Source organism: Thalassophryne amazonica, chromosome 13 (assembly GCF_902500255.1).
Source record: "Thalassophryne amazonica chromosome 13, fThaAma1.1, whole genome shotgun sequence".
NCBI lineage: Eukaryota > Metazoa > Chordata > Actinopteri > Batrachoidiformes > Batrachoididae > Thalassophryne > Thalassophryne amazonica.
Window position 1 is genome coordinate 38741390 of NC_047115.1, and position 16832 is coordinate 38758221.

Sequence of the window (16832 nt, forward strand, 5' to 3'; positions counted from 1 at the left end):
ACGCATTTGCGCCTGCACGCACACCAACGGACAATTCAGAGTTTCCAATCCACTTAACAGGCATATCTTTGGATGTGGGAGGAAGCCGGAGCACCCGGAGGGAACCCATGCTTACACGGGGAGAAAATGCAAATTCCACACAGAAAGGCCCCAGGTGGGAAGTGATCACACAACCTTCTTACTGTGAGGCAACAGTAGTAACCACTAAGGCACCGTGCCGCCCTACTGAAGGAATTACTCTCCAAAATCAATTTATTGTATGATTTAGCAAATACACATAATTACAGTTGCATTGTAGGGTTTGCGCATTTTATAAATTCAACAGTATGTGAAAAACTGTCACCAAGTGACATTTTGTGGACATCTGTCAGAGGATCTGGATAAGTTACAGTGAAACAAACATTCAGAGCGGGGTGATGTCAAGGATAGTGTTATATTGCACCAAGACAGGGCTATGAACATGAAATAATGCTGATCCCGTATAAAATCTGATGACTGCTCATACTTGATTTGTACTTCATTGAAAGCCTGGCATTCAGCAGCCCCGTATGTGTCTCCGTTAGTAATAGTGTAGATGTGAGTCGCATTTAAAGAGAACACCGTGTTCAGACTTTACATCACTCATTAGCAGAGCACTGCAGGACCTTCTGGTTATCAAGTTATTGTTACTGCTGCTCGATGATCATCATCATTATCACCACGCACTGACTGACATCATTTAAATTTTAGGATTGTGGTTCACACAGGACTAATATGGCAATATGCAGCCGCATTGGTGCAGAAACTTGCATCAAACACTTCGGTGCAGAATAAATCTCACATATTTTTAGATCAAAGATACAAAACACCCACAATGACCCACGCATGCATACTCCAGGTGCGTGCATGGAAGCCCGAGACACCCATACACACACACACGTTCGTACATGTGCACTGAAGGTTCCAGCACAAGTCTTCTTTGCTGAAGTTGTTTTATTTCAGTTATCTCTCTATTCATCTGTTCTTCTTTCTGTAGCAGACTGTTTGAGTGGCTTACTCTTGGTGTTGCTTCAGGCTAGAAAACAAAAACACAGGAAAAGAATTTGTTAGTCTTGTTTTGTCTCAGAGAAAAAAGGTAAATCTAAGAAGACAGGGCTGTTTAACCCAAGGGAAAACCATGCCCAACTCAGGGGAGAATATTCTGTTTGTCATGTTCAGTCCCTCTGAAGTCATTTTATTTACCTGAAAATCCACATCTCATGCCATTCTTAATACACTGTAACCTATCTAAATAAACAAACCTGTCAGGAGAAGTATGGAGTACAATGTTATCGTGCTTTGCTTTTATTCTAGTCTCCACTGCAACTAATTTCCATCTACTGGGAATGACGGCTCGATGTAACGCAATAATCCTGTTTCACAATCTTCTCATAATTGCACACATCAATTATACCTTCTGCTTGGCTGTTCCCCAAATTAACACAAATGCAAACGACGAGAGCATAAACCTTCGCGTTTAAAGTGCAGTAATTAGTGTGGATTTGGCCTTTATCTGGAGCTGCTGATTGTTTTTCATGATGACAGGTGCAGTGGCTGCATTCTATAGCTTTATCACCGTGAAACAAAGAAACTCCAGCGGCAAACACAACACATTTAATTAAAACACGGAGATAAGTTGGATTGGTGTGTATGCTATACCAGACCCCAGCTAATTAAGTAAGCATTTTCTGTCAAAATTTATTTTTATCCTGCTCACGTAGTGCAGTGGGGATTGAAAGGAATCTTCAGTAATCCCACAGATAATTGTGAAGTATAGCTGGAATGACAATACCAAATTAATACAGAACATCCACGAATGTGGTATTATACCTCCCTCATCTCCGCAACTTTCTGTTTCATTGTTACACTTTGTTGTTTTTTTTTTGTTTTTTTTAGACATTCTGGTTCTGTAGTGCTCTGATGCTTTGTTTTTTGTTGTTGATGCTTTTATTTTTGTTCAGATTTGTTTCCTCCATATAGAGTAGGGCCATTGGACTGAGCCTGAAATAAAAGTCCAATCCCCAACCAACTAAACAAATTTGCCCATTTTCATGAAAGCACTTGTTAAAATGCCACTCCACCTCCACTGTCTGCTAATTGGAGCGTTACCCCACACAAACTCTCAACACTGAGGCTGGGTGAGAAGAGGATGAGAGCACAATGAGTCAAAGCAAGTGAGAAACAGGGAGAGCTTCACCGTGGCTGTCAGAATCTATCCCGGTAATGGCTGTTAAAACGGCGACCTCTACACCCTGTCTGATCTGTCAGGGCCCGTCTAGGTCTCGGGATCCTCTGAGGAATGGGAGGGCATGACTCCGATAGACTATAATGTTCTCTGGGAGGGGACAGGTGGAAGAAGTGAGGGGCATCTGCAGGAAGGACAAAAACCTGTGAGGAAAGAGGTAAAATACAGTCTGTGTCTAAATTATCGATCTACCAGTATTTCATACACCCACTGACCACTTAAACTGACCTAAATTTCCATAGTATAGATTCAACAAGGTGCTATCAACATCTCTTAAATGTGTTGGTTCATACTGATGTGACAGTATCACACAGTTGGTACACCATTACCAGATCATCACCAATTTGGTGCCTTAGTCATGATTTTTATCATCACAGCTAAATATCCACCAAATACCATGTTCATATAGGTACACAGAAAAGGCATAGCTTATGGCGTTCATGTTTTCTTTATTCTAAGAGTCCAACTAAATACAATTAGTATATTTACAGTAAAATTTGCATTGTGACATATTTAAAGTCAAAGTTTTCAGTTTTTAACGATTAAGTTCAAAGGCCAAATGTATGTTTTTGTACCAAAGACCAAAGGTACTGTGTTGTTAGAGTGTTTGTTTTTTTTAATCATCAATTGCCATGTCATTACCTCTGTCTTTTCCCCCTTTTTTCTCCTCTTCTTTTCCTACCTTGAGCACCAGAGAGCTTTGGTCTTTTTGACATGATAACATATATCCTTGGTGGTGGCCAAGCAGTCAAGTGTGCTTGTTTTCCAGTACAGAAGGATATCAGTTCAACACCACCCCTGACCATTCTTCACCTAATCTGGAGTTGCATCAAGAAGGGCATCTGGTGTAAAACCTGTACTAAATCAACATGTGGATCTGGTGTGGTGAACCCGAGTGAAAGAAGGGAGAAATCTAAAGGAATTTGTGTTATTACAAATCTTTTATTTATTAAAGAAAAATAATGCTAACAGAAGCACACTGAGTAAAGAGTACAATAAACTGAGCAAACTGACCTACTTTGGCTACTCAGTCAGTCAGTCAATTCTCCACAAAGTGGAATTTTTTGTGCCTGCTTTATGCACAAATAGAACATTTTAGACAGGTAAATTCCCCAAACCTCAGTTTCCTGTGAAGTGATGAAGAAAGCAATTATTGAGATTTTAGAAGATTCACATAAAGTGATGAGAAAAGCAATTATTGAGATTTTAAGAGTTTAAATATATCGTTCACTGTTCTGTTGGTCAGACTCAAACAAATAAATCCTGACAAATACTACAGGGTCATTCCCACCCAGCCGTCCGTGCAAGCATGGAACCCAAGAATTAGTGAAGTCACATCTGCTGGATTTGCACACATTGAGGATAATAAAATTGAAATGTAACCAGTGTGGGGCTCTTTATTAAAATAAAACCTCCTCCTGATTAAATTTGAGCAGCAAAAATAATGTGTCCCCATTTTTACACTAAATTTGCAGGAGGGAAAAGATTTACTTCATGCCAGTATTAGTAGTTTACAGCAGTGTAAAGGATTCTGAAAGAACTATAATGATAAATAATTGTTTGTTTATTTTGTTGTGTGAGAATGTTTTATGCTGGTTCTTGTGGTGAACCTGTTAAGGTTATGTGCAAAGTATGTAAAGTTAAGTGATTGTGATGTTAAAACGAAGAGTTAACAATCTGCACTATTGATGAAAATTGTGTATCTCACAGAAAGACCTTCACTTTTTGTTTGGGGGTTATAAATGATTGTGAATAAAAAGTACTTGAGGACTTGTCACTACCTAGTGTTGTGGAGGATTATAATGTGAACACTTCAGCTATGATTTTAAGTCAAATATGAAATTAAATAAAATGTTTTTTCAGAGCGGCTGGGACGAGGATCAGCACCTCTAAATCTGAGGCCATGGATCTCAACAGGAAACCGATGGATTGCCTACTCCGGGTAGGGAATATGGCCTTGCCCCAAGTGAAGGACTTCAAGTACCTTGGGGTGTTGTTCATGAGTGAGGGGACGATGGAGCGTGAGATTGGCTGGAGAATTGGTGCAGCAGGGGCGGTATTGCATTCGCTCTAGCGTACTGTTGTGACGAAAAGGGAGCTGAGCCAAAAGGTGATGCTCTCGATCTACTGGTCAATCTTCATTCCTACTCTCACCTATGGTCATGTGGGTTGGGTCATGACCGAAAAAACTAGATTGCACGTGTCTCCCTTAGAGATAGGGTGAGAAGTTCGGTCACCAGTGGGGAGCTCGGAGTAGAGTTGCTGCTTCTTCACATTGAAAGGAGCCAACCGAGGTGGTTTGGGCATCAGAGGTGTAACAAATCCGGGTTCAGAAAGTGTGTTGCTTCTACCTGTGCACGTAAAACAGGTGATGTCAATAATTAGCTCATCCACCTGCCTGAAGAGCTGAACTAATTACAATCAGTTGGTTTATTGGCAAGATGGAACAAATATGTGGCTGGACTTTTACTTTCTGAAGCTGGATTTGACACCTGTGTTGGGCATTTGGTAAGGATGCCTCCTGGGTGCCTCCCTAGGGAGGTCAGGCACGTCCATCTGGGAGGAGACCCGGGGGAAGACCCAGGACTAGGTGGAGAGATTATATCTCCACACTGGCCTGGGAACGCATCGGGATCCCCCAGTCAGAGGTGGTCAATGTGGCACAGGAAAGGGAAGTCTGGGGTCCCTTGCTGGAGCTGTTGTCCCTGCGACCCGAATCCGGAAAAGCGGTTGAAGATGAGATGAATGAATGATGAGTTTTTTCAGGGTTAAAAGGTCAGGGTCTTCTCTCTGCCACCACTATATCTCTGACACTATGGTCATGCTATTGCCAGCAACCCAAATGATGGGATCAGGGCACGTAACACCTGGCTGTGCCTGAATGACTGTTAACTAGAAAGATGAGTATGAACTGCAGGTCTACCTAGTTAGTTGCCAGTTTAGCAATGCACAGGACCAGCATATGCTCCCAATTCGATCAGTAGTTATGACACCGACTACATAACTGTCTGTCCAAAAACAACAAAAGGGATCTCTGCTCTGTTGTTTACACTTATTTTTCCCCAGTGTCACAGGAGCATCTCCAGAGTGTGTCCAATGATTTACAGATTGTAAAACCCACTGACAGTCTTGTGATTTTGTGTTTATAAACAAGATTTTCATTTAACAGCACAATCTGACAAAAGTAACAATCCAACCAACCAATCACCTTTCTTTTGGAAAAACATCCCCACAGCATGATGCTGCCACCACCATGCTCCACTTTAGGAATAGTGCTTGGTTTCACCCAAACATGACACCTGGCATTCACACCAAAGAGTTCAATTTTGTTTCTCATGGCCTGAGAGTCCTTCAGGTGCCTTTTGGCAAACTCCAGGTGGGCTGCCATGTGCCTTTTACTAAGAAGTGGCTTCCGTCTGGCCACTCTACCATACAGGCCTGACTGGTGGATTGCTGCAGTGATGGTTGTCCTTCTGGAAGGTTCTCCTCTCTCCACAGAGGAATGCTGGAGCTCTGACAGAGTGACCATCGGGTTCTTTGTCATCTCCCTGACTCAAACCACCTTGACACTTTCACGAATTTGATCTCTGCACTGCCGCACAGTTCCTTGTGACAATGTGTCCCACTTGACGCCGATGATGTATTTGCACTCAGAATATAGGTGATGAAACCATTCTCTCATTGCTGTCAGAATCACAGAAACATTATGTACAGCTACAGATTTTTTTGTGCTCATTGTGTGGTGGAGAATGTATTTGGAATCTTGTCTCAATGGACTGGTAAAACAGTTGCATTTTTCTTCCTTCTCATGAGTTAGATAATGTATCTGTAAGTTATGTTTATTATAGATATGAACATCTCATCATAATCTAATTTCAGGTTTAGATGCCCTGCGCGCAATGACACGCATTGACACAGTGTTTTTGGATAGGTTGTGCAATGTTTAAGACTAGTTCACACAAGTGGCACAAAATTAATGCCAGAAATTTTGAACATCAGACAATCTTGGGTGCCAGTGCAGGGATCAAATTCATGCAAGTGTCAAGGTGCCATAAGGCCTTTCTCCCCCAGTCACTTAGTTTAGATGGGTAGCCAGCACTTGGAAGAGTCCTGGTGGATCCGAATGTCTTCCATTTACAGATGATGGTGGCTACTGTCCTCATTGGACCTTCAAAGCACCAGTAATGTTTTTGCTTCCCAAAGATTTGCACCTCATGACAATCCTGTCTTGGAGGTCTACAGACAATTCCTTTGACTTCATGCTTGGTTTTTGCTCTGACATGCACTGTCAACTGTGGGTCCTTATATGTAGACAGGTGTGTGCCTTTCCAAATTATGTCCATCAATTGAATTTACCCCAGGTGGACTCCAATTAAGCTGTAGAAATATCTCAAGGATGATCAGTGATGATCAGTGAAACAGGATGCACCTGAGCTCAATTTTGAGCTTCATGGCAAAAGCTGTGAATACTTATTATCTACCTTGGAACCGGGAGCTGCTGATTGCTTTGCTCAGCGTGACTGCCTGGAGGAGCAGGGGAAGCGAGGAAGGGCTGCGTCGTGTGGTCAAGTCATGCATGGAGCGGCTAAAACTAGCCTGGGAGCTACGACTGAGCCGGAACTGAGCGGGGGCGAGCTATTGCCAGTGGAAGAAAGAGGTCTGGACCTGTAGCCATCGTTGGCACTGGTGCTGTGAGTACTATACAGACGTTAAAAACAAAATTAGTGAGTGTGTTTGCTACTAAATTCTCCCCAGACCTGGAGGCGGAGACTCTTTCTGAATATCTTAAAAGCAAACTTTACAAAGTGGTCACCTGCCAGAAAATTCATAATGTACATAGCAGATTTGGATCTTTCAAAGTGACTGTTGAATGTAATGACATCAGTGAATGTACACTCCAGAGCTATGGCCTGAGGGGGTCCTGGTACGGCGTTATTATGAACCACGCAAGGTCAGTGCTGTTGGGTCAAATAATGTGCCTCCTGTAGGAGAGGTGAATGTGCCCACCAATGTCAATTCAACACTATGAGTATGTCCATTCAGGTCGTTTCTTATAACTGTCGTGACATGCGCTTGGGCATGAGTGCAGGGGACAAAGCTCCCCGCATTATTATTGACAGTTTGTTAGAGGAATGTGACATTTTATGCCTGCAAGAGACTTTTTTATCTGTCCAAGACCTGGAAAAACTGAACTCTTTTAATCCAAAATTCTGTGGAGTGGGGGAATCAGCCACTGATGTCAGCACAGCAGTAGTAAGAGGCAGGATACCTGTGCTCTGGGACAAAAAACTAGATGCTGTGATTAAACTAATCAGGCTAGGTGTTGATTGGTGTGTTGGTTTACAATATACATATAAAGGCCATAGCTTTGTTATCCTAAATTTTTATACACCGTATGAGACTCCTGAAAATGAAGATGAATATCTTAATAGACTGGCTTTTATACAAGATAATAGTGCATCCAGTGTATATATTATTGGGGATATGAATGCTGATATTGCAGGCAATAACTCTGAATTTGCTATTCACCTGACCCACTTCTGGGAAGATAATAATTTTGTTTTGTCAAGCAAACTGCTATTGCCCACTGACAGTTATACATATATTAGTGAGGCCTGGCACACCACCTCTTGGCTTGACCATTGTATTAGTACAGCTGATGGGCATGCGGCTTTAGGCAGCATGAGCATTAAGTATGGGGTGGCAGTGACAGACCGCATACCCCTTACTTACTGTAAATGTTAATGATATTCCGACAACAGTCAGTAATGATAGACCTGTAAATAATGAGTTCACTGCAAAATTGAACTGGTCATCTCTTACTAAAGATAACTTGGTGGCTTATTATAACCACACAGACAAACACCTGCGTGATATACATCTACCGAGGGAATCTATTTTGTGTAAGGATGCCAGTTGTAATAGGGACGACCATAAGAGAGACCCTTGTGCCATGTATGACAAAGTGGTGGCAGCTCTGTATGATGGTGGTAAACCTCTTCATAAACATGTCACACAGTATAAGAAACCTAACATTAAACCTGGCTGGAATGAGCATGTAGTTGTGTATCATACTGAGGCTCGTGAGGCTTTTAAGCTTTGGGTCATGGCTGGAAAACCTAGGCAAGGCCCCGAGCTTGAGCATATAAAGGTTGCTAATGCCAGATTCAAGTATGCTATTCGTTTCATAGCCAAAAATGAGCAAGCTATGAGGGCTGATTCTATAGCCAACAAGTTTATGTGTAACAATGTCACAGAGGTGAGAGCTTTTAACAATTGTAAACCATCCCTCCCATGTAACGTTGAAGGCATGTCTGGCACAGACAATACTGTTGCACTATGGAGGCAGCATTACTGCTCCTTGTTTAACTGCATAAGGAGTGATCCATATGTGGATAATTCTGTGTGTGTTGTGTGTTGGGGGGCTTGGCTGGACACTGATTTGCAGTTTTTGTGTTTGTTTTCTTTCCCAGGTGGTTTGGGGCTGATCTCTGGGGAGAATGAGCTGCAGAAGAGTCTCTCACCTCTGTCACGGTGATCTGCTGCACCTGTTGCACTCACGTGCGATTCTCTAATCAGGACGATCTATGACACCTGTGACATTCATGTGCAGTTCTGAGGACTCTCAGCTGGTACCAATGAAGAGATGAAGAACTGCATTTAAGTCAGCAGTGATCTGGGCTTAATTGCCAGAGAATACGACCGTGTGACGACCGTTTGAGGACGCTGGGGGCCGCTCCAGAATCTGACATTGCGTCTGTGAAGGAGGACGAGGGTGAGAGGCAAGCGCTGTCAGCACACGTCAGAGGTGATTATCCTTATAAGCTTATCTGTGAATATAACGTGGCGTTGTTGCGCAGCTAAAATTAAGTATCGAAGAGAATCGTCTCGTTTGCTCCTTGTGGCTGTGGCGTGCGGATTGATAATCCTCCACAAGCTGTGAGCAGCTGTTCTTTTGAATTAAGCCTGAAATCAGTCCTGAATGTGTTGCTGATAAGTGTGCCTCTAAATAGTTTTTCTTGATAAAAGTACTGAATAACCTTACCTCTGTTCCTCCTTCACAGAGTACAGTCTTGGGAAAAGCCACCTGGGGGGTGTCGGCGGAACTCCTGAGTCCAGAACGTTCGGGCTCCGATCCGTTGAGGCGCGGGGAGAGCGCGCCGCCTCTTCACCCCACCAGACTCATTTATTTTGTATTTGTGTATAGCACAGTGCGAAGAAAAATAAATTTGTTTCTTTTTGGAACTGCTTCTAGTTATTTAGCGCTGGGTTCAGTCAGACGCTGGACCGCTCCTCAACCTGCGTCCAGACCATAACAGAATTCTCCGGCCAAATCAGTATGGACCCAGCGGCAGAAGCAGTTCCTTTTCAGAAAAAAAAAAGAAAATTCCAGAAACACCTGGAGATGAATTGGGAGCAAGTACAGCACCTATTGATTCAAATTAAGCAGACAGATACCGCGGTTCAGCAACTGCTGGTCCTCCGACAGGGGCGACGAAGCGCAGCTGATTATTCTGTAGATTTTTGAGTCTTTTCCGCGCAGTCCGGTTGGAGTGCAGCTGCTTTGAGGGGGGTGTTTGTAGACGGGTTGAATCTTTCCCTGAAAGACGAGCTAGTCATCCGGGACGAACCGAATGATGTAAAAGAGTTTATATCCTTGGTTGGTCGTCAAGACGATCGGATTAAGGAGCGTGGACGGAAGAGAGGGCAAGCGTCCGAGCGGGGTTTTGTGTCTCGAGGCGCTCCCCGACATAAGTCCAGACCGCCTCTTCTTCGCTCCACTGAGACTCCTCCGACGGGACCTCTAGCTCCTCTAGTGGACGAGCCAATTCAACTCGGAAGGGTTGAACAGCAGTATTTGCTCCGGTCAAACAAGCGTCAGGAGATAGGACAGTAACATGGCTCCAGGTGTTTTTGGGAATTAAGTGAGACATAAATGGGTGGTTTTTGTAAACTGTTTATTTGCACAGCACTTGAGGCAGTTCTGGTGGAGTGAATGGGCTAGCTGATCGGAGTTCGCTTGGACTCAGGTAAGCGTGAGTTTTCATTATTTATAGTTGTTTAGATTTAGTTAGTGGAGTGGGTCATTTTGTTTTTTTGTTTTTTATTTCCCTGTCCTCTAACCCCAACCTCACACACTTCTGACCATTCGTCTTTAGTGTTGTGGGGTGGTGCAGGTTGGTTACTTGGCATTCCCATGAGGACCTCTGCACCTGGGGGGGTCCCAGGGCTTTTTTCTTGGATTTAGTTAATTCCCAGTTCCACTCCAGCCTCAGTGAGCATCTGACCGTTCGCCATTGGCGTCAACGAGGTGTAGGGCAGTGGGGATATACTCCAGTCGGAGCGGTGGGGCCGAGCGCACCGCCTCTTCACCCCACCAGACTCAGTTATTTTGTATTTGTGTATAGCACAGTGGGAAGAAAAATAAATTTGTTTCTTTTTGGAACTGCTTCTGGTTATTTAGCGCTGGGTTCAGTCAGACGCTGGACCACTCCTCAACCTGCGTCCAGACCATAACAGTGTGTGTAAAAACAATAAGCACTCATGAGGTTTATGATGCCATGGATACACTGCCAGATAATAAGGCATGTGGCTTGGATCTTATTTCAGCTGAACATCTTAAAAATGCTAGCTTGAGGCTAGCTCCCCTCCTAGCTCTCAGCCTCACTGGCTTTACGATTCTTGGCATACTGCCGGATTCAATGCTGTCCATCCTGCTTGTCCCAGTGCTTAAGAACAAAGGTGGGAGAGTCAGTTCCATGGACATTTATAGGCCTATAATGCTAGACAGCATTCTGTCAAAAGTTGTGGAAAAGATCCTGCTTGATAGAGTGAGTGTGTATCTCTCTCCCTGTGACAACCAGTTTGGGTTTAAACCAAAGCATGGGACAGATGTGTATATATGCACTTAAAGAAATAGTGAACCTATAGGGCCAAAAACTCAGCTGTGCTTATGTGCTTTATTGATGCTTCCAAAGCATTTGATAGGGTGAATCATAGGAAGCTATTCATGAAGTTGGCACAAAGGGCCGTGCCTGGTTATACTGTGTGGCTTCTGGTTTACTGGTATGCTCACCAGAAGATGCAGATTAAATGGGGAGGCAGTGTATCAGCCCCCTTCGGAGTTGGCAATGGTTAGGCAGGGAGGAATCCTGTCACCAATTTTATTTAATTTATATGCAAATGATCTGTCAATGCAATTGAAAGCCTGTAACATAGGGTGTGTGATTGGTGGATTGCTGGTGAACCACCTTATGTATGCAGATGATCTGGTTATCATTAGCCCAAGTAGTGCTAGACTACAGCAGCTCTTAAATATCTGCACTGAGTTTGGTCTAATGCATGACATTAAACCAAACTTGCCTCTACTGGTGGTTGGCTCTCACTGCGGTATTGTATCACTTATCACCAATTTTATTCACTTTATACATGCTTCCCTTAGGCAGTATTATTAGACGGTATTGCTTAAATTTTCATTGTTATGCAGATGATACCCAGCTTTATCTATCCATGAAGCCAGAGGACACACACCAATTAGCTAAACTGCAGGATTGTCTTACAGACATAAAGACATGGATGACCTCTAATTTCCTGCTTTTAAACTCAGATAAAACTGAAGTTATTGTACTTGGCCCCACAAATCTTAGAAACATGGTGTCTAACCAGATCCTTACTCTGGATGACATTACCCTGACCTCTAGTAATACTGTGAGAAATCTTGGAGTCATTTTTGATCAGGATATGTCATTCAAAGCGCATATTAAACAAATATGTAGGACTGCTTTTTTGCATTTACGCAATATCTCTAAAATTAGAAAGGTCTTGTCTCAGAGTGATGCTGAAAAACTAATTCATGCATTTATTTCCTCTAGGCTGGACTATTGTAATTCATTATTATCAGGTTGTCCTAAAAGTTCCCTAAAAAGCCTTCAGTTAATTCAAAATGCTGCAGCTAGAGTACTAACGGGGACTAGAAGGAGAGAGCATATCTCACCCATATTGGCCTCTCTTCATTGGCTTCCTGTTAATTCTAGAATAGAATTTAAAATTCTTCTTCTTACTTATAAGGTTTTGAATAATCAGGTCCCATCTTATCTTAGGGACCTCGTAGTACCATATCACCCCAATAGAGTGCTTCGTTCTCAGACTGCAGGCTTACTTGTAGTTCCTAGAGTTTGTAAGAGTAGAATGGGAGGCAGAGCCTTCAGCTTTCAGGCTCCTCTCCTGTGGAACCAGCTCCCAATTCAGATCAGGGAGACAGACACCCTCTCTACTTTTAAGATTAGGCTTAAAACTTTCTTTTTTGCTAAAGCTTATAGTTAGGGCTGGATCAGATGACCCTGAACCATCCCTTAGTTATGCTGCTATAGACGTAGACTGCTGGGGGGTTCCCATGATGCACTGTTTCTTTCTCTTTTTGCTCTGTATGCACCACTCTGCATTTAATCATTAGTGATCGATCTCTGCTCCCCTCCACAGCATGTCTTTTTCCTGGTTCTCTCCCTCAGCCCCAACCAATCCCAGCAGAAGACTGCCCCTCCCTGAGCCTGGTTCTGCTGGAGGTTTCTTCCTGTTAAAAGGGAGTTTTTCCTTCCCACTGTAGCCAAGTGCTTGCTCACAGGGGGTCGTTTTGACCGTTGGGGTTTTACATAATTATTGTATGGCCTTGCCTTACAATATAAGGCGCCTTGGGGCAACTGTTTGTTGTGATTTGGCGCTATATAAAAAAAATTGATTGATTGATTGATTAAGTACAATGCTAGCAAGAGTACTATTTTAATATGTAGAACCAAGCAGGACAAAAAGCTCAATTTTCCTGCTTTTAAACTGACTGGCAATGTATGCAGCAAAATGAAATATCTTGGACATTTTATAAATGATGAATGAAAAGATGATGATGACATATATAGACAATGTTGTAAACTATATGCCCAGGCAAACAACATTGGACGCAAGTTCAGCTTCTGTTCAACGCAGGTGAAAGTAGCCCTGTTTAAGACGTACTGTACACCGCTTTATTGTGCCCATTTATGGTCAAGCTATAAGAAATCTAGCATTCAGAGGATGCAAGTTGCGTACAATGATGCTATGCGTATCATTTTGAAAATACCTAGAGGGGGCAGTGCCAGCCAGATGTTTGTCACTGCAGGAGTGAGCACATTCCGTGCACTCTTAAGACATTTAATGTTTAAATTTATGAATAGACTGGAGGAATCTGGGAATAGTATTATTTTGCTCCCTTGTAAATCCCACCCTGAGTTGCTCTCGCTACACCTCTAGCCTGAGGGAGCACTGGCTGAAATGTTTGCACATGATCTTATTTTATTTATTTATTTTTTTTACACTGTATGTTTTTGTATTGAACTTGTTTTGTGTTATTTATGGACCTGAAATAAAGTTATCTATCTATCTATCTATCTATCTATCTATCTATCTATCTATCTATCTATCTATCTATCTATCTATCTATCTATCTATCTATCTATCTATCTATCTATCTATCTATCTATCTATCTATCTATCTATCTATCTATCTATCTATCTATCTATCTATCTATCTATCTATCTATCTATCTATCTAATGTGTGATTTCTTATTTTTTTAATTTTTAATAAATTTGCAAAAATCTAGAAAAACGACAACTTTTTTTACATTATCATTATGAGGTATTGTGTGTAGAATTTTGAGGAAAAAATGAATTTAATGTTGTGTGTTGGGGGGTGTGGCTGGATATCTTGGTGTTCTTTTCTTTTCTTTGCTGTTCAGGTGGCATGGAAACTGATTTGTCTGTGGAAGAACGTGCTGGCTGAAGAGTCCTCACCCTCATCAACATCATGTGTAGCACCTGTGACTGGTGCTCACATGCAACCTTAAAGACTTTCAGCTGAAGCAGATAATTGGATGGCGTTCTGCATTTAAGTCATGTGTGATTCAAGCAGAACTGCCGGGAACTCGACCTTGTGATGTTCGTTTGTGAGACGCTGAGGACCGCGCCTGGGTTTGACACATTGAGCCCGTGAAGCAGGGAAGGGTGAGGACACATGCTGTCAGCACACATTAAAGGTGATTAAGTGTTTGACTAATTGTTGATAGTAACTTGGTGTTTTGTTACACAGTATACTTGAATTGTGATGAGAATTATGCAGCTTGCTTCTCACTGCTGTGGCGTGCGGATAAGTGATCCTCCACCTGTTGTGAGAAGCTGCTCATTTGCATAAAGTTAAAAAAGATATAGACCTGAATGTGTTGCTGATAGCGTGTGTCTTTTGAAAGATATTGTTGTAACTGCTGACTTACCTCACCTCTTCTTTGCTTCACAGAGAGTCAGTTTGTCGTGTCCACCTGGGGAGTGTTTGGCGGTGGTAGTGGGTCCAGGAGCGCCGGGCTTAGATCCTTACGGGCGCTGGAGAGCGTGCCAACAGTCACTCCACCAGAAAGACGCTGTTTAGTTTGTACACATTGTTATGCACCAAAGAGGGTAAAAAATAAATTGTTTTGTTTTGGAACCGCTTTCTGGTTATTTTTAGCACTGGGTTCTGTCAGACGCAGGTCCGCTCCTCAACCCGCGTCGACACATAACATTTAATCCATTATGGAATAAGGTTGTAACCACAAAATGTGGAAAAAGTGAAGCACTGTGCATAATCCCCAGATGCACTGTAGGTCCATTTCCGTCACCATAAACCAACTTACTTCCCAGATGTAGTGAATATTTTTACATGAATGGCCCCACAATTAGCCTCCTCAGCTGTTGTGCCTCCATTGCAGTGAAGATCCACCAGGCTCATGCAGCTATGCAACAGTTTTGGCTGCAATGTACACTCAACAAAAATATAAACGCAACACTTTTGGTTTTGCTCCCATTTTGTATGAGATGAACTCAAAGATCTAAAACTTTTTCCACATACACAATATCACCATTTCCCTCAAATATTGTTCACAAACCAGTCTAAATCTGTGATAGTGAGCACTTCTCCTTTGCTGAGATAATCCATCCCACCTCACAGGTGTGCCATATCAAGATGCTGATTAGACACCATGATTAGTGCACAGGTGTGCCTTAGACTGCCCACAATAAAAGGCCACTCTGAAAGGTGCAGTTTTATCACACAGCACAATGCCACAGATGTCGCAAGATTTGAGGGAACGTGCAATTGGCATGCTGACAGCAGGAATGTCAACCAGAGCTGTTGCTCGTGTATTGAATGTTCATTTCTCTACCATAAGCCGTCTCCAAAGGCGTTTCAGAGAATTTGGCAGTACATCCAACCAGCCTCACAACCGCAGACCACATGTAACCACACCAGCCCAGGACCTCCACATCCAGCATGTTCATCTCCAAGATCGACTGAGACCAGCTACTCGGACAGCTGCTGAAACAATCGGTTTGCATAACCAAAGAATTTCTGCACAAACTGTCAGAAACCATCTCAGGGAAGCTCATCTGCATGCTTGTCGTCCTCATCGGGGTCTCGACCTGGCTCCAATTCGTCGTCGTAACCGACTTGAGTGGGCAAATGCTCACATTTGCTGGCATTTGGCACGTTGGAGAGGTGTTCTCTTCACGGATGATGTGAAGGAGATGTGATGCACTGCATGAGGCAAATGGTGGTCACACCAGATACTGACTGGTATCCCCCCCCAATAAAACAAAACAAAACTGCACCTTTCAGAGTGGCCTTTTATTGTGGGCAGTCTAAGGCACACCTGTGCACTAATCATGGTGTCTAATCAGCATCTTGATATGGCACACCTGTGAGGTGGGATGGATTATCTCAGCAAAGGAGAAGTGCTCACTATCACAGATTTAGACTGGTTTGTGAACAATATTTGAGGGAAATGGTGATATTGTGTATGTGGAAAAAGTTTTAGATCTTTGAGTTCATCTCATACAAAATGGGAGCAAAACCAAAAGTGTTGCGTTTATATTTTTGTTGAGTATAGATGTTCTCATTCCTCCTCAAGGACGCAAATCCTCGCTGGACTTTGTCTGTCGAGAAGAAAGTCAACAACACTTGTACCTCCTTTTATGTTCATCTGTCAGCTCTGCTTTTCATTCTGTTTTGTTTCTTCTGCTGTTGTTTCACTAGTTTGGCTTCATGGTTGTTATTGATGTTGTGTTCTCCCACTGAGTTAACAACCAATCAGCACCAAACCCCGCCCAATGGTTTTCAGGGCTGCTCAGAAGTACCTACCTCAGAGCAAGGACTTATCTCACCCCCAATAAAAGCCCTGACAATCATCTTTCGGGCGGGAGGGACATGTGCAGCAGTGTCATACAAGGTCTGTTAGAAACGTGTCGGACCTTTTTATTTTTTTCAAAAACCTGATGGATTTGAATCAAGTGTGCTTGCATCAGCCAACCTTGAACCTTCGTGCGCATGCGTGAACTTTTTCACGCCTGTCAATTGCATCATTTTCTGGTAAGCAGCCTTTGTGTGAGTTGTGTGTCGTGCGCTCGGCGGATTTTCATTTCAAGGAAAAAGACGGAACAACTGGAGCAGCGCCGCATCAAATTTTGCCAGAAACTGGGTGACAGCTAGGTGGAAACCATTCGGATGATTCAGAC

The 16832-nt window shown here is 42.9% G+C and overlaps 1 protein-coding gene across 2 annotated transcripts in view; it reads right to left on the reverse strand.

Moving 5' to 3' along the window:
* Nucleotides 1–723: 723 nt before the first annotated feature.
* zgc:171482 (zinc finger protein) overlaps nt 724–16832 on the reverse strand; it is a 288673-nt gene continuing 272564 nt past the window's right edge. For both annotated transcript variants that reach the window (XM_034185159.1, XM_034185158.1), the window contains one exon: nt 724–1054. In XM_034185159.1, coding sequence (XP_034041050.1) covers nt 1033–1054 — 22 coding nt within the window. In that variant the 3' untranslated portion in view covers nt 724–1032. The remainder of the gene's footprint in view (nt 1055–16832) is intronic.